Source organism: Salvelinus sp. IW2-2015, linkage group LG18, assembly GCF_002910315.2.
Source record: "Salvelinus sp. IW2-2015 linkage group LG18, ASM291031v2, whole genome shotgun sequence".
NCBI classification, from domain to species: Eukaryota; Metazoa; Chordata; class Actinopteri; order Salmoniformes; family Salmonidae; genus Salvelinus; species Salvelinus sp. IW2-2015.
Window position 1 is genome coordinate 66,014,833 of NC_036858.1, and position 25,744 is coordinate 66,040,576.

A 25,744-nucleotide genomic window follows, 5' to 3' on the forward strand; every position below is an offset into this window, starting at 1 on the left:
GGAAGGAAGGCCTATGTGTTGGAGGGAGAGAAAAGAGAAGAGAGAAAAGTTGGAACCACAGTGAGGAGAAAGGGCCCTAAGAGGCATTCAGTTTAACTAACATTATGGAGGAGCTGGAGGAGTTGATTTCACGTGTCTGCATTCTCCACTGTCCGTTTCTCACTCTCCTTTCTGCTCAACTTTTCTACTCATGTAAGACTGAATAATGATCACCTGTGATCAGCATGACACACACACACTACACTCACAGAGAGAGAAACCATCAACAACCACTCACAGAGGCATCAGAAAGTAAAACATAATTTTAAACAGTGAATTAGGCTTGATATTCTCCCTGAAAACACAATGCCCAGAAAAGCACACACCACTCATTACACAAGGGATGCAACTTTCAGACTAATAAGATAATCTTACTCCAATGTGCTCGTTTCATCCATCATCAGTATCTTGTTTTAATACAGAAATAACAGAGGGTCGCGCGTCAATAGGCTTTCCTTTACAACAGCACACAGTATTAAAAAGCCTCCTTAGAGAAGAGAGAGAGCGGGAGAGAAGAGAGAGTAGGACGAGAGAGAAGAGAGAGAGAGAGAAGAGAGAGGGCCAAAGGAGGAGAGGAAGGAAGAGAGAGAGAGAGAGAGAAGGAGAGAGAGAGAGAGAGAGAGAGAGAGAGACAGAGAGAGGGAGAGAGGGAAGGGGGGGGCAGGAGCCGAGGAGAGAGGGAGAGAGGGGAGACGAGAGAGAGAGGAGCGGGAGAGAGAGGGAGGGAGAGAGAGAGAGAGAGAGAGAGAAGAAAGAGAGAGAGAGAGAGAGAGAGGAGAGAGAGAGAGAGAGAGAGAGAGAGAAGAGAGAGAGAGAGAGAGAGAGAGAGAGAGAGAGAGAAGAGAGAGAGAGGGAGAGTAGAGAGAGAGAGAGAGAGAGAGGAGAGAGAGGACGAGAGAGAGGGGGCAGGAAGAGAGGGAGAGAGAGGAGGAGAGGAGAGGAGACAGGGGAGCCAGTGGAGAGAGAGAGAGAGAGCAAGAGAGAGAGAGCAAGAGAGAGCGAGGAGCGAGAGCGGAGAGAAGAGAGAGGAGAAAGAAGGGGGGCAGGCTAGAGAGAGAGGGCGGGAGGCAGGAGTGGGAGGGAGAGAGAGAAAAAGGGGCAGGAGAGAAGAAAGAGGGGGGCAGGGAGGGGGGAGAGAGAGGAAGGAGAGAGGAGGGGGCAGGAGTGGGGTGTGATGAGGATATGGGAGAACAAAAAAGGTGCTGCAGCCACAGCAATGAGGAGCGTAACTAACAGCCCAGTTTCTCAGGACTGTGTCGTTGTGTAGACCCACAATATGGACAACACAGTCCAGTCTCCTTCCATTCATTCCTGTCGGGTTAACTGACTTCATGTCTAGAGCAGTGTTAAGGCGGCAGCATGCTTCCATCAATAGCCTCCACCATTTATAGGCTGAGGCTGGACGGGAACAGCCGGCGCTGAGCTCTCTCACATACACTGCCCCAAGGGAGCATGGGACTGTTTGGGCAAAAGAGGCAACTAATAACTCTGTGACAAATTCTCCCAAGAGGCAACGGGAGAGTGGTTTACATTACAATCCTGCTCACAGTACACAGCCTTTAGAGGTAGACTAATGATGAATGTGAGAACACAGGCATAGATATGTGACATCAACATTATGTGGGGTAACAGGTAGCCTAGTGGTTAGAGCGTTGGGCTCGAATCCCCGAGCTGGCAAGGTAAGAAATCTATCGTTCTGCCCCTGAACAAGGCAGTTAACCCACTGTTCCTAGGTGTCATTGTAAAGAAGAATTTGTTCTTAACTGACTTGCCTAGTTTAATAAAGGTTTTTAAAAAATCCTCATCAACACAGAAAGTATACTGTAGAAATCTAACAGTGTGGCCAAGGTCCAGTCACAGCCAGTTCTAACAGCCTAGGTCCAGTCACAGTCAGTTCTAACAGCCTCTAGGTCCAGTCACAGTCAGTTCTAACAGCCTCTAGGTCCAGTCACAGCCAGTTCTAACAGCTTAGGTCAAGTCACAGCCAGTTCTAACAGCCTCTAGGTCCAGTCACAGCCAGTTCTAACAGCCTCTAGGTCCAGTCACAGCCAGTTCTAACAACTTAGGGCCAGTCACAGCCAGTTCTAACAGCCTAGGTGCAGTCACAGTCAGTTCTAAAAGCCTCTAGGTCCAGTCACAGCCAGTTCTAACTGCCTAGGTCCAGTCACAGCCATTTCTAACAGTGTAGCCTAGGTACAGTTCTAACAGCCTAGATCCAGTCACAGCCAGTTCTAACAGCCTCTAGGTCCAGTCACAGTCAGTTCTAACAGCCTAGGTCCAGTCACAGCCATTTCTAACAGTGTAGCCTAGGTCCAGTTCTAACAGCCTGGGTTAAGTCACAGCCAGTTCTAACAGCCTCTAGGTCCAGTCACAGCCAGTTCTAACAGCCTAGGTCAAGTCACAGCCATATCTAACAGCCTGGGTCCAGTCACAGCCAGTTCTAACAGCCTCTAGGTCCAGTCACAGCCAGTTCTAACAGCCTGGGTCAAGTCACAGCCAGTTCTAACAGCCATGGGTCAAGTACAGTCGTTTCTAAAGCCCTCGAGGTTCATTCACAGCAGTTCTAAGCAGCTAGGGTCCAGTCAACAGCCAGTTTAACGCCTCTAGATCCCAGTCACAGCCAGTTCTAACAGCCTAGGTCAAGTCACAGCCCAGTTCTAAACAGCCTAGGTCCAGTCACAGCCAGTTCTAACAGCCTCTAGATCCAGTCACAGCCAGTTCTAACAGCCTAGGTCAAGTCACAGCCAGTTCTAACAGCTTAGGTCCAGTCGCAGACAGGATACTTCATTCAGGCATTTTGCAGACAGTATACAGAAGTACCTCACTAACTGGTGTTCATTTCAAACATTAAAAACCTATGATAAAGCGAGAACTTCTCTCATGAAATAGACAAGAGGTTAATAGATACATTTAACATTCTATCATCACTGCTGCACAGAGAAGAGAGAAACAGGTCCTTCTGTTGGAGAGGAGCTTGGAGATATGATGTGAGCCAAGCCCCGTGGCTGTGTGTCTGTCTTCCTCCTAGGCACCAACAGCAGTGCTGTGATGTGTGTGCACATGCGTTGTGTATGCTGTGCTGTTGCAGGTGGTGAACATCTGTGTGTAGGTGGATGGAGGCCAGTCTCCAGGCACTGTGCACTCTACGTTGGACAGTGGCATCCACTGATGAGGACAGAGGTGCAGTGAAATGTGTTGTTTTACAGGGTCAGCCATAGTAGTATAATAGGTGCAGTGAAATTTTTCATCTTGTCGACGCGGGTATTCAAACCAGCGACCTTTCGGTTACTGGTCCAACACTAACCGCAACACTACCTGCCTGTTAAACAAGTCACATCAGTGATTTAAAGTAGATGACAAGCAAGTTTGTGTTCCTGCACAGCCACTGGATCAGGAACCTTTGATTGTCATGGTGCTCAGACAGCAGAAAGTGCACTTTTTCAAACACAACATACTACAGGCAAGTGAAGACCTACACACACTGCCTTGAGAAGATGTACCGGGAGTTCGGATACAGTTGATGCAGGAAAGATGAATGAATCACAAGGCAGGCGAGAGGCAACCCCCCTTCTCTAAATGCCAATGGAGCAGTCCGCCTCAGTGTCTAACTTTATCCTCCCAGTCTCTGCCTGTTCCACTCTGACACCGAGGGATGTCCTCGGCGGTGTTTCCAGAAGAGTGGACTCGGCTGGCCTACCCATGTACACTCACAGCTGGGACACCATTAAGTCCCCGCAGAGCGGGGGAGGGAGGGAAGGGGAGAGCAGAGTGGCCCATGGGTAATGGATGCGACGGGAAGAGAGGGATGGGAAAGGGCTTCTGCCTCCTCCTCTACAGTACTGCATCACTGCTACAACCCAACGTTAAAAGGCCTCGGCGAATTTGTCACGCTAGCCTGCACCACATTCCTCAACACAAACAGCTAGTCTCTGGGGATAAACGAGGTAGTGTGTGTATGTGTGCTTGTGTGGCGCGTGTATGTGTGTGAGAAAAATGACTTTAGTATTGTCACCAACCTTGGGCTATATTCTTCAACTGCTTTCATATAGGATTTTAGGGTATTTTGCCTGTAAAAAAAATTGGCCAATGTTTACATGACCCCCTTACAAACAGGCCCATTTTACCACATTCTTGCCTGCATACACCTTTCATACCTCCCGTGTGCATGCCAGCATGCTGGGAACTAGTGTTAGTAGTGATGTGCAGATGTGGGTGGGCGTCTATTTTAATATACACTATAAAAAATGAATCCATTATTAATTTGTTTAGGCAGGTGCTAAGAAACATTATAAGACTAATAACATGTATTTTCAAAAGAACAGAATAGTTTGAGTTCAGACAAATGAAATCAATAGTTGGTTATTTTGTTCATTAAAACAGACCAGACACACCTACCTACGTGATTACAGTCAACACATATTTGATAGTAAAAACATAATGGAATATAACAGAAAATACAACAAATATGTTTCCCCACATGACTATAGTTTTAATCAGAGCCCAAAGCCCACGCTTTTTTGATCCACGTTTCATCTCTTTCCTACCCTCACTGCGCTTTGTTAGGGACAGGCGTCTTACCTTCATCATATTTTCAAATCATATTCATATTTTACAACCTTCTGGAGATGCCTATATGCAGTCAAGCAAAATAACACACTTTCTTTAGTCTACATTATAGCATGCTAAATGTATCTGATTAGTTATAGATGATCACCTTCACTTGCTCAGCCAGAGAATGAACCAAATATACAGACGGAGATTCAGTGAATCAAAAATTATCAGACAAGTCAGTTGATTATCAGACAAGTCAGTTGATTATCAGACAAGTCAGTTGATTATCAGACAAGTCAGTTGATTATCAGACAAGTCAGTGGCTTTTTGTCAGGAGTAAGGCTACTAAGCGACTGAAGAGCAAAATAATCCACTTGTTAAACTATATGACATGGAAAAATCTAATAAATCAGCCAACTAGACAAGATGATCAAGAGCAGGACTCACTCACCTCATTTTATGAACTTAATTGGAGCCTAATCAATATCTAAACAGATTCAGGGAAAACAAAAATCTGACCTTTATTGATTTATCAAGACGTCCCCACGCTTGTCTCAAATCAGCACAATGGTATGGTAATTATCATGTAGTTGACCACACAGGGTAGGCTATTGCTTCACATTTAATTACAAGGATTGGATGACTTTCAGTATAAGTCATTTGATACATGCCTTCAATTGCATTAGTCTACTTTATTCCAATAATTTCATCATTCAGTGATATTTTTTCCCACAGTAATTCTTTATGGATCCAGCAGGTTGTGGTTAAGAAAACAGTACATGCTTAGTGGTGGGCTATACAAAATGATGGGCTATGCGAATAGATGGGCGAAGTGACATGCCTTGCAAAGTTTTGAACATGTCAGGAAAAGGGTTAACAAGCACTGCCTAGCAACCATCAAGAGCTTAAGAGCGTAGTGAGTGCCAAAGCCGCCGCAGCATTACGGCTATGTTTCATTCTAAGCCGTAGGCAGAACCTTACCGAAATGATTAGTAGGTCCTTAGGCAGATATACAAGTTTTGGCGTTGATACCGGCCCTGAACTTAGTCACTGTTACTAGCCGTCTACCACCCGGCTACTCCACCCTAAACCTTAGAGGGTGCTGCCCTGTGTGCATAGTCATTGAACACTGGTGACTTTAATACTGTTTACATAACGTTTGTACCCATTTCATATGTATATACTGTATTCTAGTCAATGCCATCCTATTCAACTATCGCTGTACATATCCTACGTATTCTACAGATATACTAAATATTATATCCACATACTGTCCATAATATCTATACATCTCATCACATATATACAGTACCTAAGGCACTGCATCTCACTACAGTCCCTGGTACGAATCAAGTCCCATAGGGTGGCGCACAATTGGCCCAGCGTCGTCAGGGGTAGGCTGTCATTGTAAATAAGAATTTGTTCTTAACTGACTTGCCTAGTTAAATAAAGGTTAAATAAAACAAATATAATAATAAAAGTTCATTTGTGGAATTTCTTTCCTTCTTAATGCGTCAATTTCGTTGTGTTAGGCTATGAAACATCCACAACGACCATGTTTTACTCAATTTCAACCTGCTCTTGAGGTGAGTTTTAAAAGTGTCTGATGTGATTTTAGAATGCATTTTCATTGATGTCAGAGTGATTAGAGGGACAACAGAGGCCTGAGTACCAGGCCATTAGGACCTGATGGATGGACAACAGAGCCCTGAGTACCAGGTCATTAGGACCTGATGGAGGGACAACAGAGGCCTGAGTACCAGGCCATTAGAACCTGATAGAGGGACAACAGAGCAGTGAGTTCCAGGCCATTAGAACCCGATGGAGGGACAACAGAGCAGTGAGTTCCAGGCCATTAGCGACCCGATGGTTGTTAGCGAGTTGGGTACATTTACATTTAAGTCATTTAGCTGACGCTCTTATCCAGAGCGACTTACAAATTGGAAAGTTCATACATATTCATCCTGGTCCCCCCGTGGGGAATGAACCCACAACCCTGGCGTTGCAAGCGCCATGCTCTACCAACTGAGCCACACGGGACCACATACTACCAACGCATGTCCAGAGTGCATAAGAGGAGATTATCTTGGAATTTCACTGCGGTCATGACTCGTGACTGACGTGTGACGGTAATATGACCACCGCAACAGCCCTAATCACAGACCTCTTTTTAAACATTGACAAGAATCAATACTGATGCTTACATTACATAACACAGTACTGTGGGTTAGTACTGTAACTACTGCAGCCGCATTTTCCCAGAGCCAAGTCTGCCTGAATAGTATAGTGACTCGTCTTGTAAGATCCCGCATTTATCAAGCGTCACAGAGTAAAAGTGCTGATCTAGGATCAGTTTTGACTTTTAGATCCTAATGAATCTGATTATTATGGACAGGGAGGACCTGATCCTAGAGTAGCACTCCTACTCTCATGAATATGGGCCCAGTACATGGGATGGACAGAAGGACAGGCAGCCCATGTAAACACAACAAAACACCCATTCCCAGCAGCTCCAGAGATGGCAATAAGGAGATGCTAATCAACAGAACCATATCTGACTACATGGAATAGAGAGCTCGGCTAGCCAACATTGGAGCTAAGCAGGCTAAGGTGAATTCATGTGAGCTATGACAAGTTGGTTACACACTGTTATGTGGGGAAGAGAGGGAGAGAGATAGTTTAGATAGAGAGATAGCAAGATGGAGGGAGAGAGAGAGGTAGAGGAGGAGAGGGGATAGTGAAAAAGAGCGAGAAAGACAGAGCGAGAAAGCGACAGAGACAGCAAATCTGCAATGCCAGATGAAAAGATTGACATTCTTGCCGACAATTCTATAGTGGTTTTCCTTTCCAACCAGACTAACAGTGTTTGTTCATTTGTAACCTCATTACACATATGGCAAGTGGACTTGTGGGAAGTACAGTAATCCATCTGTGGGCCCTTATAGCTATTCTCACCACAGTTTGAAACCTCAAGGAGACAGAGCCCACAGAAACAAGGGGGAAAAAACTAATTTAAACTCATACCTAGAGGCAGAATCAACTTTATCGACAGTCAAACAAACAGACGGACAATCCAACAAGCGCAGCCTGAGGGAATACAATGGTCATACTTCAGACAAACCATCCTGAGGCCTAAACCGCAAGGCCAAAACTAGCAGCGTTCAGCTCTTCTTTTTCCCAGGAGGAAAGACAGCAACAAATGTAGTTCCACAACAGTAGAGTGATAGTTTTAACCCTTGACCCCTATCCCATCACAACCCTACCACATGAGCCAGGCAAACTCAGCCATTGAGTGAAAAGGTAATTGAATGAGCATGTGATCAAATGAGCATCTTCATTACGCAACTTGTCACACGTTTAAATGGCAATGATTGTCATACGATACACAACAATTAATATAACTATGACTACAATAAGGAATAAGGCCACAAAATAGCAGTTCCACTGGATGTTTGGAATTCAAAAGAGCACTGTTAGTTGTTTGACGTCATCACATCACCCCAAAGGACAGAGGCTAAGCTCAGTGAGGACTTTAATAAAAATAAAGACATCACATGAAAAGACATCATCTCTACATCAGAAGGAGAAACATGTTTTTTCCTCATAACTCCAACCACAAGAACCCCTGTCCCATATCATAGTACATCTGCTGTTGACTTAACACCATGCTGTTCATTTCAATGGCTGACACACAGTGGTTGTTTCATCTATTACAAGATGGGGAGAGAAGTAGGAGAGTGACTGAGGGAGAGATGAGAGAACAACTGATTAACAGATGAAGGGAGCGAGGGAGGGAGTGGAGGGATGAAGACAAGAGGAAGGATGTCTGGAGGAAGGGATTGTTTGGAGGCACTGAAGTGGAACATTATTCCCAAGGAGTAGGCAAAGCCATTGAGGCAGAAAGATTGATGTGTGTGTGTAAGGGTGTGTGTATGAGCGTGTACTAGTAGTGTGTGTACAACGTCTGTGGTCGCCAGACATCTTTTATCCCGATTCAATCGATTCTCCTTTCAGCCAGCATGCCTGGGAGTCTGGGCGTCTTCAAAAAGCCCAGAGGATGAAGAGGGGTCAACTGAAACCAAGTCCTCTGCAATTATATAGACAATAGTCAGTCTATGAAGTGGTTAGACAACAGTCAGTCTATGTCTTCATTCAGCCTGGTTTAACCAGTCTATAGGCTACTGTGTTCTACAGTGGGCCACAGACAGAGAGCAGGCCTGTTTGTCAGGATGAGCTAATCTGATAGATTTATCAGTGTACTGAGTAGAATTGAAAGGTCAGTGAGTGTCTGACCCTCTCCTTGTCATCTCTGGGTTATTAACAAGGTTGGATAAGGTCATAACATGTGACTAATTTTGTCATTTGAACATGGGATGTTGAATAATGACGTTCTAGTGTGGGCCATGCCCTGTACAATCTGCGCACCTCTCTAACCGGCGGTGCATAAAACAACCACGTTGTGGAAGTCCAGTCAAGCCAAATGATAACTTGAAATGGGCACGCACAGTTTGATTGTTCACTGACAGTTGTGTCATTCATCAAGTTAGGATTCTGACCTTATTGAGTCAGTAGGACAGATGTTTGGATAGTCTAATCTACTGTTGGCCACCTGACAGGATATGACATCAAAGTCAGCTAGCAGGAAGGAAGAACCCAGTGCGGCCAGCCCGACAGGATCCTGGTGTGTGTGTCAAATACCCTGGTCTGTGTTATCTCAGTGTCCCAGGAGGGTGTTCCTGTCTCTGACAGTTCTGACAGTTACTGTTTGAACGATTGTTTCTGCACCACAACACAACAGAGGACCTGAGGGACCACTGGATGGACTGATAGGCTACGACCCTAATGTTACCCCATAGGGTAAAATAAGTGCACTATATAGGGAATAGGGTCCCATTTTGGAAATGGGACATTTGTACATAATGTAGTGTAGGCTAGTACAGCTGACTCAGCAGCCTAAGTGTTTCCATACAGGACATTAGCATCCATTCCATTCATTATTTACCAGTTAGGCGTATTACCAGTTGTTTCTGCCAAAAGACTAAGATATTCAACAAATCAATGATGTAATAATGGTGGTAACAGCTGGCTCTCCTTGCCTCAGTCGTGGGCTTCTCGTGACGTCTGATCAAGCTGGCTTCCATAATGCAAACAGAAGCAGACACCACTAACAGCGTTGGGTTAAAGAGGAGAGGAAGAAGAAGAATATGGACAGAGACATTTTGACCCTTCCATTCCTCTCAGTTACGAACAGATGTTTCTCCCTCTCTGACGCATCCACACACTGAGGCAGGCAGGCAATGCGATATGAGGAGAAATTGGGCCCTGACCTATTTTTGTGAGAACTCTTTTTGGGTTGTGTCCTCCTTCTTCCCATTCTGGTGAGTGAGAGGAGGATCAGAACAGACCTTACAGCAGGAAACGCAACGATTGCTGAGGCCAAAATGACTATCACATGACTAAAGTGATTTGTCTCTTTCCACAGACAAGTCTATTTGTATAGGAGACAGACATGCGTACTAGCTATCTAAAATTCCTCAGCTTCTGCACAGACATGTAACAAAAGTCGAAAGACTCATACCAAACAGAAGACATGATGCTGAATCAATATAATAATCTGTTTGTCCGTAGAGTGCATGAGCATTAGACTAAATTACCATGGAGGAAAATTCTGTAGTTCATTCATTTCTCAGGTCAGTTGATTCACAAGATTAGATCCCCATTTACAGTGTCCAATGGAGAGTTAGAATCTACAGGCCAGGCATATGTGAGAATCAGCCATCCTTTCCATAATACACGCACGCACGCACGCACGCACGCACGCACGCACGCACGCACGCACACACAAACATGCACACACACAAACAAACATGCACACACACAAACAAACATGCACGCACACACACAAACAAACATGCACGCACACGCACACTAAACCCATCAGAAAGAAAGCGTCTGTGGGCCTGTGAGCTTCTGTGGGCCTCAGCCAACCAGAGGAATTCAAACATTGGCTCTCCTCAAACTGACCAATTACAGCTCATTCTGATGTGGAGTCTGAGTCATGCACAGGGGGCCACTCAATAACCTCCCTCTACAGACTGACTGTGTGGAGAGATCGATGCCAGCAATATCTGATAAAGTTGAGTAGAGAGACTAGAGAGAGAATTGCATTAAGAGTGAGAGCTAGTTCATCTTTTTAGGATATTATCGGTCTTTCCTAATTGGAATTGTTTATCATCTAACACTAAGTGTTCTATGTTTAATAGGCAAACAGTTTGTTCTGTCACGATAGCACTGTCTGTAGAAAGGCATCATATCCTCAGCCAACCAGCAGTGCTACTGTATTCAATACAGTACAGAGGCCTGTACCCTGACCACAACTATGTATCCAACCTGCTTCTCAATCTCATATAGTCTAATGCCAACATATTGGGGATAAGCACAGTAAACTCATTAACAGGCCAATAGCTGGCCATTTAACATATTGCATTAGGCTCTGTGGATAAATGTAGACACATTATTGGCTTACTCCTGCTCTTGATGCCAGATAGGGTAGAGTATAACCGGATCCACAACGCATTGGTGGGCGATTAGGCTGATTGGAAATCCAGATGGTTACTGACCCTCCATAATGGGACAATAAAGACAACACACACTGTGCCGAACGAATGGTGGCTGTCCGATCACCTCTGACCAGAATATATAACCAGGTCATGTGGTCAGGAAAACATGATCCTAAATATGAGAGCAATTGTGGCTAACAATAGAAACCTCAGTCAGTCCCATCCTGCATGCTTCTTGTGGCTTCAAAGTAGCCTGGAAAGCATGCACATGTCATGTCACCATCTACTCTAGTCAGCTGGTCTCCAATTTATTGGTGTTTCACTGTGTAGTGGTTTCTATGTCTCTCCTAGAGAGAGAAAGAAACTAATCAACACCGACCATACTGATCACTTATCGCAGGCATTTTGCTGACATTGTTCATTACGATAAGTAGCCTACACTTGAGAAATGTGAAGTTTGAAATGAAATAAGTTTTCTAATATGAGTGATTGTTAATGGGACAATTGAAGCCTACAACCATCAAACTAGCAGTAATTTAAAGCAGTGTTTCGCGCAAGGGGTCGGCTTAAATATATTTATTTAAATGTTAAAGGAAATAAGTCCAAAATGTATTTTAAAAACCCAACGATAAAGCCTTGCATCCCAATTTTGTTATTAGTTTTGCACTGTTTGTGGTAGGTGCACTTGATTCAGCAGCCCTAGCATCGAGAAGGCCAAGTGTGCCCATTTTGAACCATTTCATGTGTCTGAAGGTAGAACTCCGCCTACCCGGCAGGCCAAGGAAGCAAGTCAACTGCAATTATAGTCCTATTGCTGGCAAAGAGGTGTGTATTCCAGAGGTGTGTATTCAAGGGAAGCAAGGCTTCCCCAAAAAAGTGACCAAGAAAAAAATATTTATAAAAAAAGTGATCTTTCGTCTCTCATCATTTTCTTTCAATTGGCAAGAGGCTGAATGTATCTCACAGGAGAAAGCACCCCTCTGTCTCTCTACGTGTAAGCCATCTATCTGATGCTGTCTGGTCCAAACGAGTATGACATTGTTGCCGCCCGTAGCATTGAAGGCAAGGGAAGCCAGTGAGCATTTGGCCTCCATTGATAAAAAAGGTATAAAAAAAATGTGCCAATCGGCATCGAGCTAAACTGAGTGAGCTCAACTGTGAATGGTCAGGCGCACCAAAATAAAGTGTCAAGGGAAGCCAGCTTGGATTTTGGCGTCACTCCTATCAAATCCCATTGAGAGCATACGTCATTGACAGTAAAACTTTAATTGTTGCATCTCATTGTGTTGTCCTCCGGTGGCTAGCTAGCTAAAATTAGCCCTTTCCAAAATTAGCTATGGATGAAGATTGAGCTGGACTGTGGTTTTACAAAATTCTCCATACTGGCCAATGATTATAATGGCGATTCTGATCCAACCATTTATTCATACATTGTTGTGCCCCTGGCACAAAAACCCCCACTAAAAGCGTGTACTGTATGACAAAGTGTTAGACCGTTTCATCAACATGAAAGAGAGGATGGCATTGGCGTTTCTTTAGTCAACATTTTTTCTACTTGCACGAACGCTCACGCACACACACACACGCAGAAATGAGAACCATGGACAGCCACATCATATTTAACTTACATTAAACTGGACTCAATTGTTTAGATGTCACTGTATTAGACTAAGCAAAGGTGATTTGATGATGTTGAAACGTTGAAGTTGAAATGGTGCTGGAATGGTGGAGGCAGCTCCTGTTTTCTTTGTGACTTGCGGTAACTGTCAGTGGTTCTAAATCAATAGTTGTTCAGTGGTCCGAAAAAGTCGGGGAAATTAAGTTGCTTGACCATGCTGTAGGTCATGTAACTGTCTGTTACCTGTACATGCAATATGCTTTGTGGACTTCATTGGACAGAGGTTGCTATCCGGTTTTGTGATGAAACAAAGGTGTGGTTGAATTTATTCTGCCACTATGTCTTATTGTCTCAGCCTTTAGGCCTATATATATATCACAGTCACAGGGGATATGAATTAACAGGTTACAGAGCAAACAACGCAATTATCACAACACATCGGTTGTAATATGGCTTCCCTCGTGATTTTATCCACACACTGCTACTGCCCAGTTCACCATGTCTGCACAGTTCCCTCGAGCCATAGACTGTAAAAAGAAGCCTTGAAAGCACAGCAAAGCTGTGAGACTTTAAAACCATGACTAGAGAGACTCAACGAATACAGCAAAGAGCTTCTGTTTTTATGAGTAAGTTCATGTTTAAGTTGTTATTCAGCCCTCCCAACACTTTGTTGAACACTTCAGCCATAAAATGTGCATTCTCCCTACTCACGCTACAACTAGCACTATAGCTGCAACAAATGAGTATAGCAAAGTGTTTCCATAAGCTTGCGTTGTTATTATTAGTGGCTTGTATCTTTTTTCATGTCAAGGAATATTTCACTTTCTCTGGCAATAGGAGTTAACATGAATTTGTGCATGAGGCAGAAATAATGCAGTGCGACTTAAGTTTCGCCATCAGCTAGATGGCTGTATCCTCTTTTCTCAGCGGAGGGAGGGAGAGAGGAGGGACGGTGAGTCGGGTGAGGCAGTCTCACTGCTGCTTAGACCTCCCCTCAGACTGACCATCAGATGCAGGCCACCAGTCCAGTAAAAATAAAAGAGCAAATTATGCTCACTCAGCTGTGCCTCAAAATTAATGCAACAAATGATCTATTAGTTGAATGCATTCAGTTGTGCAACTGACTAGGTATCCCCTTACCCCTTTCATATACAGTTGAAGTCGGAAGTTTACATACACCTTTGCCAAATAAATTTAAACTCAGTTTTCACAATTCCTGACATTAAATCCTAGTTAAGATTCCCTGTCTTAGGTCAGTTAGGATCACCACTTTATTTTAAGAATGTGAAATGTCAGAATAATAGTAGAGAGATCGATTTATTTCAGCTTTTATATCTTTCATCACATTCCCAGTGGGTCAGAAGTTTACATACACTCAATTAGTATTTGGTAGCATTGCAAATGCGTCTTTAAATTGTTTAACTTGGGTCAAACATTTCAGGTAGCCTTCCACAAGCTTCCCACAATAAGATGGGTGAATTTTGGCCCATTCCTCCTGACAGAGTTGGTGTAACTGAGTCAGGTTTGTAGGCTTCTTTCCTTGCACACACTTTTTCAGTTTTGCCCACAAATTTTCTATAGGATTGAGGTAAGGGCTTTGTGATGACCACTCCAATACCTTGACTTTGTTGTCCTCAAGCCATTTTGCCACAACTTTGGAAGTATGCTTGGAGTCATTGTCCATTTGGAAGACGCATTTGCGACCAAGCTTTAACTTCCTGATTGATGTCTTGAGATGTTGCTTCAATATATCCACATAATTTTCCTTCCTCATGATGCCATCTATTTTGTGAAGTACACCAGTCCCTCCTGCAGCAAAGCACCCCGACAACATGATGCTGCCACCCCCATGCTTCACGGTTGGGATGGTGTTCTTTGGCTTGCAAGCCTKCCCCTTTTTCCTCCAAACATAACAATGGGCATTATGGCCAAACAGTTCTATTTTTGTTTCATCAGACCAGAGGACATGTCTCCAAAAAGTACGATCTTTGTCACCATGTGCAGTTGCAAACCGTAGCCTGGATTTTTTATGGCGGTTTTGGAGCAGTGGCTTCTTCCTTGCTGAGCGGCCTTTCAGGTTATGTCGTTATAGGACTCGTTTTACTGTGGATACAGCTACTTTTGTACCCGTTTCCTCCAGCATCTTCACAAGGTCATTTGCTGTTGTTAAGGGATTGATTTGCACTTTTCGCACCAAAGTACATTCATCTCTAGAAGACAGAATGCATCTCCTCCCTGAGCGGTATGATGGCTGCGTGGTCCCATGGTGTTTATACTTGCGTACTATTGTTTGTACAGATGAACGTGGTACCTTCAGGCATTTGGAAATTGCTCCCAAGGATGAACCAGATGTGTGGAGGTTTACAATTTCTTTCTGAGGTCTTGGATGACTTCTTTTGATTTTCCAATGATGTCAAGCAAAGAGGCACTGAGTTTGAAGGTAGGCCTTGAAATACATCCACAGGTACACCTCCAAATGACACAAATTATGTCAATTAGCCTATCTTCCCTCTCTCTGCTCTCTCCCCATCCCTCTCTCTGCTCTCTCCCCATCCCTCTCTCTGCTATCTTCCAACCCTCTCTTCTCTCTCTCTGCTCTCTCCCCATCCCTGTCTTCCCTCGCTCTACTCTCCCCAATCCCTGTCTTCCCTCGTTCTACTCTCCCCAATCCCTCTCTCTACTCTCTCCCCATCTCTCTCTCTACTCTCCCCATCCCTCTTCCCCCTCCCCTGCATCCCTCTCTTCCTTCTCTCTAATCTCTCCCATCACTCTGCTCTCTCCTATCCCTCTATTCCCTCTCTCTGCTCTCTCCCATCCCTCTCTCTACTCTCTCCCCATCCCTTTCTTTCTTACTAACGCTTTCCCATTAAAACTTGTTCACCCCTACAGAAAAGGCTCCACATTACCTACCTAATTAGAACCAGCAAATATAGGGTGGGTGTCTCACTTTAGCCACTTTGAAAAAGTACTGAAAGCTGTCTGTCCCCATTTTAGACGTCTAGTTTACACTGTATGCAATAGAAAACAACATTCCTTGAAATAAATCCAGTCTTTGTGGAAAGTAAGATCTGAAACTCCCATGGACTTGGTGGCCAGGCTGGTCATTTGGAAGTGTGAGGAAACAATGTGTGCAGTCTGTAGCTTACCCCATGACAGTCAGGCACTCTCCTCTCCTCTGGCATTCCTATCTGCTAAGCCACAAGCATCAGCTTCCTTATCTTTTGTGTTGTGTGTGATTACAAGAGAGATGTGAAATATGCTGTGTCTGATGTTCACACAGGTTTACTTCCATTAACAAGGGTTTAAATAAATAGCTAAAGTGTTATTGGGTGTGGTATAAAACAAGAAGTTATCCAAGATGGCGTAGCAGTCGGACGTGTGTTTTGTGTTTCGTTTTTTTTGTATATTTTTTTTATCTCACTTTCCATCTACGGACTGAAAATACTCTCCAGCAACCCGCCTCACCCAATGTGGTACGGATCTGCTATGTTTTTACTTTAGAACCGGAACTCCAATCAGAGGCTAGCCAGCTAACTATCTACTAGCCAGTTAGCCACTGCTAGCGGTCTTCACCGCTAACTCGGACACCAGCCAGCCTCAGCTCGGTCAATACCTGTCAGTCTGCACAGCGCAATATCAACCCAGAGCATATCAGACTGCTTTTTCTCTACCACATCTCCGGATTCCTACCGCAAGCTCTGGACCTTTACACTGGATCATCGCAGCTAGCTAGCTGCAATCCGAGTGGCTATTCCTGGCTAACGTCTCTGTCCTGAAGCAAGCACCAGTTAGGCTTGAGCTAGCCTCGAGCTAGGCCCATCTCCCAGCTAGCCAAAGAGGTCCACCAGCTAATTCTTGGGCTACAATACCTCTTTTGCCAATTGGCGCCCTGCTGATCCATCACGAATGGTCTGCCAACGTAATTGTCCGAGGTGGTTTCAACAGGCTTTTCCGTTGAGACGTCGCCGAAGATCCATCTGCTGGCCACGGCCTGCTCGCCGTGTCTCCAGCTCTAGCGTAGTAGCGACTACTGAACGGCCCCCTGACTTCACCTATTGCTGCTCATTGGGCCCGATGATCACTCGACCCCAGCCCCGTCCTAAATGCCTTAGATAGCTTGTGTGTCGCACCCTCCACACTTGCGGAGACCTCACCTGGCTTAACTGGTGCCTCCAGGGACGCAACCGCTCTCATCGTCACTCAATGCCTAGGTTTACCTCCACTGTACTCACATCCTACCATACCCTTGTCTGTACATTATGCCCTGAATCTATTCTACCATGCCCAGAAATCTGCTCCTTTTATTCTCTGTCCCCAACGCACTAGACGACCAGTTCTTATAGCCTTTAGCCGTACCCTTATCCTACACCTCCTCTGTTCCTCTGGTGATGTAGAGGTTAACCCAGGCCACATTGCCCCCAGCACCACACCAATTCCCAACGTACTCTCATTTATGGACTTCTGTAACCGTAAAAGCTTTAGTTTCATGCATGTTAACATCAGAAGCCTCCTCCCTAAGTTTGTTTTATTCACTGCTTTAAGCACACTCCGCCAACCCTGATGTCCTAGCAGTGTCTGAATCCTGGTTTAGGAAGGCCACAAAAATTCTGAAATCTCCATCCCCAACTACATTTTCCGACAAGATAGAACTGCCAAAGGGGGCGGAGTTGCAATCTACTGCAGAGAGAGCATGCAAAGTTCTATCATACTTTCCAGGTCTATGCCCAAACAGTTCGAGCTTATAATTTTAAAAATGAATCTCTCCAGAAATAAGTCTCTCACTTTTTCCTCCTGTTATAGACCCCCCTCAGCTCCCAGCTGTTCCCTAGGACATCATATGTGAATTGATTGCCTCCCATCTAACTTCAAAGTTCATTCTGCTAGGTGACCTAAACTGGGATATGCTTAACACCCCAGCCATCCTACAATCTAAATTATATGCCCTCAATCTCATACAAATTATCAAGGAACCTACCAGGTACAACACTAAATCCGTAACCATGGGCACCCTCATAGATATCATCCTGACCAACTTGCCCTCTAAATTAGAGGTCGACCGATTATGATTTTTCAACGCCGATACCGGTTATTGGAGGACCAAAAAAGCCGATACCGATTAATCGGCCACTTTTTTAAATTTATTTGTAATAATGACAATTACAACAATACTGAATGAACACTTATTTTAACTTAATATAATACATCAATAAAATCAATTTAGCCTCAAATAAATAATGAAACATGTTCAATTTGGTTTAAATAATGCAAAAACAAAGTGTTGGAAAAGAAAGTAAAAGTGCAACATGTGCTATGTAAGAAAGCTAACGTTTAAGTTCCTTGCTCAGAACATGAGAACATATGAAAGCTGGTGGTTCCTTTTAACATGAGTCTTCAATATTCCCAGGTAGGAAGTTTTAGGTTGTAGTTATTATAGGAATTATAGGACTATTTCTCACTATACATTTTGTATTTCATATACCTTTGACTATTGGATGTTCTTATAGGCACTTTAGTATTGTCAGTGTAAAGGTATAGCTTCCATCCCTCTCCTCGCCGCTATCTGGGCTCGAACCAGGAACACATCGACAACAGCCACCCTCGAAGCAGCGTTACCCATGCAGAGCAAGGGGAACAACTACTCCAAGTCTCAGAGCGAGTGACGTTTGAAACGCTATTAGCGCGCACCCGCTAACTAGCTAGCCATTTCACATCGGTTACACCAGCCTAATCTCAGGAGTTGATAGACTTGAAGTCATAAACAGCGTAATGCTTGAAGCATTGCGAAGAGCTGCTGGCAAAACGCACGAAAGTGCTGTTTGAATGAATGCTTACGAGCATGCTGGTGCCTACCATCGCTCAGTCAGACTGCTCTATCAAATCATAGATTTAATTATGTCACGTTCCTGACCTTATTTCCTTTATTTTGTCTTTGTTTAGTATGGTCAGGACGTGAGCTGGGTGGGCATTCTATGTTATGTGTTTCTATGTTTAGGTTCATTGTTAATTAGCCTGATATGGTTCTCAATCAGGGGCAGGTGTTTTACGTTTCCTCTGATTGAGAACCATATTAAGGTAGGCTGTTCACACCGTTTTTTTGTGGGTGATTGTCTTCCGTGTCTGTACCACACGGGACTGTTTCGTTTGTTTAGTCTGTTCGTGCGTTCTTCGTGTTATGTAAGTTCTCATGTCCAGGTCGGTCTACGTCGTTTTTGTTATTTTGTAATTTATTCAAGTGTGCTTCGTGTTCGTCTTGTTTGAATAAATTCATTATGTACTCCACAAAAGCTGCGTTTTGGTCCGATCCCTGCTCCTCCTCAGACGAGGAGGAGAACAATCGTTACAGAATCACCCACCAACAAAGGACCAAGCAGCGGTGGAGAAAGCAGCAGCAGCGCACGAAGGAGGAATGGACATGGGAGGACGTTTTGGACAGCAAGGGTTGCTACACATGGGAGGAGATCCTGGCTGGAAAAGATCGCCTCCCATGGGAACAGCTGGAGGCAGTTAGGAGAGCAGAGGCAACCGGAGAGAGGAACCGGCATTATGAAGGTACGCGGCATCAACCAGGTTCCTTTTCCAATGGCTTCCTCAGGCTGTGACCAGGCTTTAGACATAGTTTCAGACTTTTATTTTGAAAAATTTGCGTGATTTTAATTAATTAATTAATTGCTTAATCTGAGAATTTCTGCCAACAGCAGAAGTATGGTCGGCCTACACAGGACAGACTACAATGCAATGTTAAGGCTACTTGCAACATTACATTTAATCTTTGATATTTACAAACAAGATAATGTCCTTTCTGGGGTACACTATCTCTCAGATGACTATTCACAAATGTCTAGCATCTTGCTGAAAAAGTGGGAACCACCAGCATGTTATGGTTTAATCCCAAATGGCATCCTACCATTACTTTTATAGGGCACTGCGTTTGATCAGAGCTCTGAAGGCCATGGTCAAAAATTGTGCAATATATTGGGATTAAGGTCGGTGCCAATTGGGATGGAGATTATGAGACCCGCGTGGGCCTAATCTCGGTGTCTACCACGAACCTGCTGGTAGTTCTGATCCTGGGGAGTGAACGTGTTGTCGATGGGCTGGAAGTTCAAGTTGACGTGAGGGAAATTGTGTAGCCAATATGTCCACCAAGGTGCCATATAATCCTCCCGTATTGAAGACATCCTCGCCCGAGTTTAATTATCCAAGATCTAGTAGTCTTCTTTCGTAAACGGACAGCTCCGTCCCGTCTTCTGTAACAAAGCTATAAACTGTAATGAAAAAGCATGCTGGATAATGTAAACTCGTTCACACGCACAGTAGACAAAAGATGTAGGGAGATCGTTAAAGGAAAGCATCCCAAAATTATCCGTGAAAAAGAAAATTAGCACACCGTGCCCGGTCAGCCCGTTTCAACCACAGCCATCCTACCGCTACCGTCTGCTGGTCCAGTCATTCCAAGGGCCGTCCCTACACGAGAGCGCGTAGGAATAAGAGTCGCTGGAGACAAAGCGAAAAAACGCAGAACCTGAAAGCAGGAACACGAATAGTAATGAAAAAAATGTAATTGGGAAAAGTAAGGCTCGGCACGTGGTAAATGGATACTCAAGTTTATGAAAAAATATATAGGTATATGCCAAATATAGAATAATTATTAAATGTCCGCAAAAGCAACATCGATATCTGGGTAGCTCCCATTGAGTTTGCAACACTCCCATCTAGTGTAAAAAAACTCACATGCAGAATCTGTCAAAGTTTACCAACGTGCCATGGAAATAACACACAATTGATATAATTACCGTAGTTATACGGCGCAGTTTGAGTCTTTTTCCAGTCTGCACACAGCTGCTGGACAATGACCCAGTGTTGAGACAGGGAACTGAAGAATGGGTTCTAACTTTCTATCCCGAAACCTTACAATATTTTAAATAACAAAATGGCACCCTATTCCTTATAGTCTACTAATTTGATTTAATACCCATAAATCTCGGGTCAAAAGTAGTGCAACGTATATAGAATAGTGTGCCATTTGAGACGCAAACCTTTATGTATCCTAGCATATCAGTGGCGAAGTGGTCTGTCTAGTTTGTAGTAGACAGTAGCCAATGCTATGGTCATTCCAACAAATAAAGCAAAACACTAAATAACATTTGAGCATGCTGTGACAAGGCGAATATCTGAAGTCTCAACCTTCAGAACATTCTGTATGAAGTGGATGAGTCTCACGAGGCTGATTCTGACTATGCACTAGTCTGACATGGAGAACTTTAGCCCTACACCTGCATGTCAATGGTACTGCCCTTAGGCCTACTTGAGTTCATAGCGAATTGATCAGATCGCTGTTCACAACTTACTGTGCAGGCTTCAGCTAACCATGCCAAAAGAAACTAGACTGCCCATCTACACCTTTCAATTAGTCATAATTAGCATGTAAATACCCTAACCATCAGATTGATCACTAAGTCTATATACATAATTCTTGTCCCAAATCCATGAAATGGCAGTGTGGGTAAAGTAATAGTACTGCATCTGTAATAATGGCAGGTTCTTCATCTAGTCACTTCCAGAAGCATATTTGTATTTAAATCCACCAGTCCATGAAGTAAGTGCAGGGCTATAAGTGATTGGATGTGTGTAAGTAATGTTACCACATTAGTAGTCACCTCCCCAAACAATGTAGATGTGGTTACATCATTTGACTATTTATTGGAAGAGAGCCTGTGTAGTAACTGGTTTGACTCCACCACAGATAACTTGTCAAATTTGTTTAGGGCCAGTTTCCCAGTCAATGAGTAAGCCTAGTCCTGGACCAAGAGCACCCTCGATGGTGAATCTTCAACAGCAGCCGTCTCTTCGTCACATCATTAAACACCCGATTAGACATCTCAACAGGTGATCCATGCAAGTCATGACAGCACCAGTGGGGGTGGGCCTTCCCTCTTGTGTTCTCTAGTGCTCCTCAAGCAAGGGGGAAGCCGATGACATCACAACTTCCAATCAAACCAACTCTTGAATGCCCAACTCCTTAAAGGTTGCAGTTGTCTAAAAAACACTAATACAAAACATTTGTTTTACCCTTTAGTGTACTTCATCGTATTTATACTTGGGATATCACTGCAATAGGACAGGTACAACAACAAAAATCATTGGAGGAAGTCCTTAAATCTGAGGACCAGGTTTAATCTGTCTGGGAAACCAGCTCTTAGATAATCCAGTCACTTCATTTGGCAGACATTTGTTTTTGCCTTCTTCCAAAATAGAGCCACTAAGCATGTCACACATGAATATAGATCATTTACTGTAGTGGAACATAACAGGCATGACAAAGACAAAATGGTTTTCCTCTTTTTATTACAATTTACTGTACACGAAGATAGTCCTCTACTTGAGCTCCTTCACAGCCAGACCTGAAAAGAGATGAGCTGGTTAGAAACTACATTACATGAATCATGCTCATTCACAAAACATGCTTTGAGTGACCAAGCTACAAACTTGATAGACTTGACATTATTAGAAATGCTACTGGCAGTAGGAAGACAAGCGAAAGTTCGCTTGTTCAAATCCCTGAGCAGATTTTGGGAAACATCTGTTGATATGTCCTTGAGCAAGGCACTTAACCATAACTGCTCTAGATAAAAGCATATTACAGTTGGGGGTTCAGGAAAGAGTATAAATCAATTTAAAAAAGGGAACTGCAACATTTTAGCGACATGAAATCTTATTCAAATCTGTTCATATACACCCCCAGGAAGAACGACACTTTAAAACATTTTCTGACAAGCGACCACTTAGATATGGTCAAGTTAATAAATTCTCAAAAAGTTTGGGAATAACATATACTAAGGCATTAGCAAAAATTCTATAGCAACATAGAATGGGAAAGCAGCAATGTTTTTGAACAATTAATAGATACTGCAGTAAATAGGAACAGAGTCTACGCAGACCAGTGCGCCATAGCCAATCAGAGCTACAGTAGGCCTTCATGAAAACAAGACATTTGCCACAGACCTGCTATCATTCACTTTGCACTGGATGTTTGCTAGCAGTTATTTACTTTATTTTTATTTACATTTTTGCACACCAGTATTTCCACATCTGCACATCTATCACACCAGTGTTAATTTGCTAAATTGTAATAACTTTGCTACTGTGGCCTATTTATTGCCTTACCACCTCATGCCATTTGCACACTGTATATACCTTTTTCTATTGTGTTATTGACTGTACGTTTGTTTATTCCATGTGTAACTGTGTTTGTGTCGCACTGCTTTGCTTTATCTTGGCCAGGTCGCAGTTGTAAATGAACTTGTTTCAACTGGCCTACCTGGTTAAATAAAAATAAATAAATAAACAACCTGAGAACAATATGTTTTGGACTACCAAGAAAAGTATTGTTGAGTTATATTAAATCATGCATTGAACTGCAACTACCTATTCTGCCAACAATTCCTTAGTGTACGTCATGGAATGTTGAGTGAAATATAACCTATTTTTATAACCTCTTATAGAGGTTTTTTTGTTGTTGCATAAACTGGGAACTTTATATTTTTAACTGATATGATTGTCTTTTTCATATCTTCCAAAATAGTTAAAACGCTGTCAGTTTCACAAAAATCTTCAGCGGCAATGGAAGCAAGCAGCGTTCATCTATCAGATATTTTTTMGGGGGGGGCCAACAATATTCCCAGACAGCTCAAAGCATTAAGGAATATACATCCATGCACCGGTGGAACTCAATTTCTGATGAAGTTGAAACTAAGCATTTGGTCTATCCTTACTCTCCTAGCAAGTGTGCAAATGCACCAAACATGTGGTGTTTGGACAACTTGCATAGTAATAGATCAGATTACTTAATCACGTTCAATTTGTAACCACTCCGCACTGACAATAACATCTTTATAGACTGGACATTGTCACCAGACTACAGGATTCATGGTTTTGAGAGATGGTCCTATAAAACAGATTTCAGACTCCTTGTGCCAATTACCAACCACAACATGCCAGATTCCATGTGATGAAAGTTGAGCATCTTACCTGGGGGCAGTGACTGTTTCAGCTTCTCTGCCTTCTCCTTGTCTGTGATGACGAGGGTGTACAGGTACCGGCTGCAACGCACCTTGAACTTGACATTGTCCTTGTTCTTCTTGATCTTTACGGCTGTGGGATAATAAACAAGAAGCAATCTGAACATTCAACACTATGGTTCGTAGTCAGCGTTCCCAGACAGAATCCTATGTGGGTGCAGAAATGATAAAGACATAAGCGTTAACAAACTCCACATTGAGTGTACTGACTAGTGCACAATACCTGATTCAATTGTCAGATGAGCAGAGCATGTGGGCAACAATGTAATACTTACACTTGGCATCCTTCCTCCTTGCTGTAAGCAGGAAATCTTTTATTTCTTCTATTTTTCGTGGCTGAAATACAACAGGTAAATAATAAGTATAAATAAGCAACAACCACCACTACAGGGGTTAACTCAACGCAAAAACCTTAGCTAACATGGCATGACAGTCTCATTGCTGACTTAGCTTGTTATTATTCTCTCTTGGCTAGATGGCTAACTAAATGAAAGTTATCTGCGGATTGTCAGTGGACCGGTGGAACTAAAGATTCTGGTTATATCAGAACTTAGCACTAGGTCCACCTTTATTCTGGCAAGCGTGTAAATGCATCACAAGCACGAGAGAGCCTGTGATGGTTGGACAACTTGCTAAGACATGCTGGTTAGCCAGGCTAACGTTCGCTAGTTAGCTCGTTACAACTCACGATGACAGTTGTAGCTGCCTTTCACTGTAACTATCACCACTCGACTCGTTGACATTTCAGTTACTAACGAAATAGTTACACAACATCAGTTTAAGTTAGCTAGCCACTCGTGTACTGGCAACTTTACTAGGTCGCACCGGAATTGGCCTGTACTAACTAGTAGCCTACTCGGCTAGATAATGCTGGCTAACTAGTTACACAGGTAACAACCAGGCAAACAGATAGCAACGGTCGCAACGAAATAGCTAACAGTAAGCTTACTAAACAAATCTGCCATGAACAGTTAGCCACGTAATTAAAATTCTAAGAAAATGGTCCTCACCATCTTGCCGTGTCAGCGGACTGAAGCCTGAAAGACCGTAGAAGGTTAAGGGTCAGAATGCAGATAATTTCAGTAGAACAAGCAATTCAAAACTAATACTAGGTTTATTATATGGTTACATTGTTGTAAGATCATTCTTTAATAATTTTGGGGGCATATTATGCAGTTAAATGAAGGATGGAGGATGATTATAAATGTGATATTGACTGTATGGAAAAAAAATATACAACTTACACAGCCTGCAAGCGAGGGGACGAAGAGGACGGAACTTCCGCTGACGTAAAATTTATAGTTCAAGCTACGGCATACCATGGAGGACAAATGTAAGACGAACGACTTTCTCTTCACTCATTTATCCTTACTTAAACATGTACTTTTTATTTTCCCAGAAACAATAACCAATTTGCAAACTTCTGATCCAGCAGTGCAGACGTGTTTGTCGTTGTCCCGTGTACATTTAGTTTTTTCGTCTTTTTTTGGTATATTTCAATCTCTTTTTCCATTTTAAAATTAAATATACTGTAACGACCCGGTATTGTGTTCTGTGTTTGTGGGTGTGTTATGGTTCCCATGGCTACTAGCAGGGGTTAAATATGTCAGGACAGATGGAAAGGTTGGGGGGGTATGATGGGTAATACCGCGGGATTTGGAAATGCATAAATAGGGATTACTGTCTCATTGTTCGCTCTTCTGTTCGTGCCTTGATCTGTTCCTATGAGAGTGACTCTTGACCCGACAGGGTAATATTGTGTACGTTCGGCATTTAGCGGCGTGGGTTGTGGCCGGAACAATAGCCCAGTTTATGAATAAACCTGTGTTCTGACCTGCACACCTAGAGTCCGTCTCTTTTCCCTTTATGACCCAGCCGGGTCATTACAATACCTTTCG

General features: G+C 43.4%; 1 protein-coding gene and 1 pseudogene across 1 annotated transcript; both read right to left on the reverse strand.

Annotated features, from left to right (window-relative positions):
- Window positions 1-20,434, reverse strand: part of LOC111977997 (protein tweety homolog 2-like) — a 115,901-nt pseudogene extending 95,467 nt beyond the window's left edge.
- Window positions 20,435-22,094: 1,660 nt separating this feature from the next.
- LOC112081289 (large ribosomal subunit protein eL38) lies at window positions 22,095-25,178 on the reverse strand. Its single transcript, XM_024147662.2, has 5 exons — window positions 25,091-25,178; window positions 24,857-24,883; window positions 24,122-24,182; window positions 23,797-23,919; window positions 22,095-22,169 (listed from the first exon to the last, which is right to left on the reverse strand). Exons 2-5 carry the CDS (start codon window positions 24,857-24,859, stop codon window positions 22,144-22,146), a joined length of 213 nt encoding a protein of 70 aa, XP_024003430.1. The 5' UTR covers window positions 24,860-24,883; window positions 25,091-25,178; the 3' UTR covers window positions 22,095-22,143.
- Window positions 25,179-25,744: the final 566 nt, after the last annotated feature.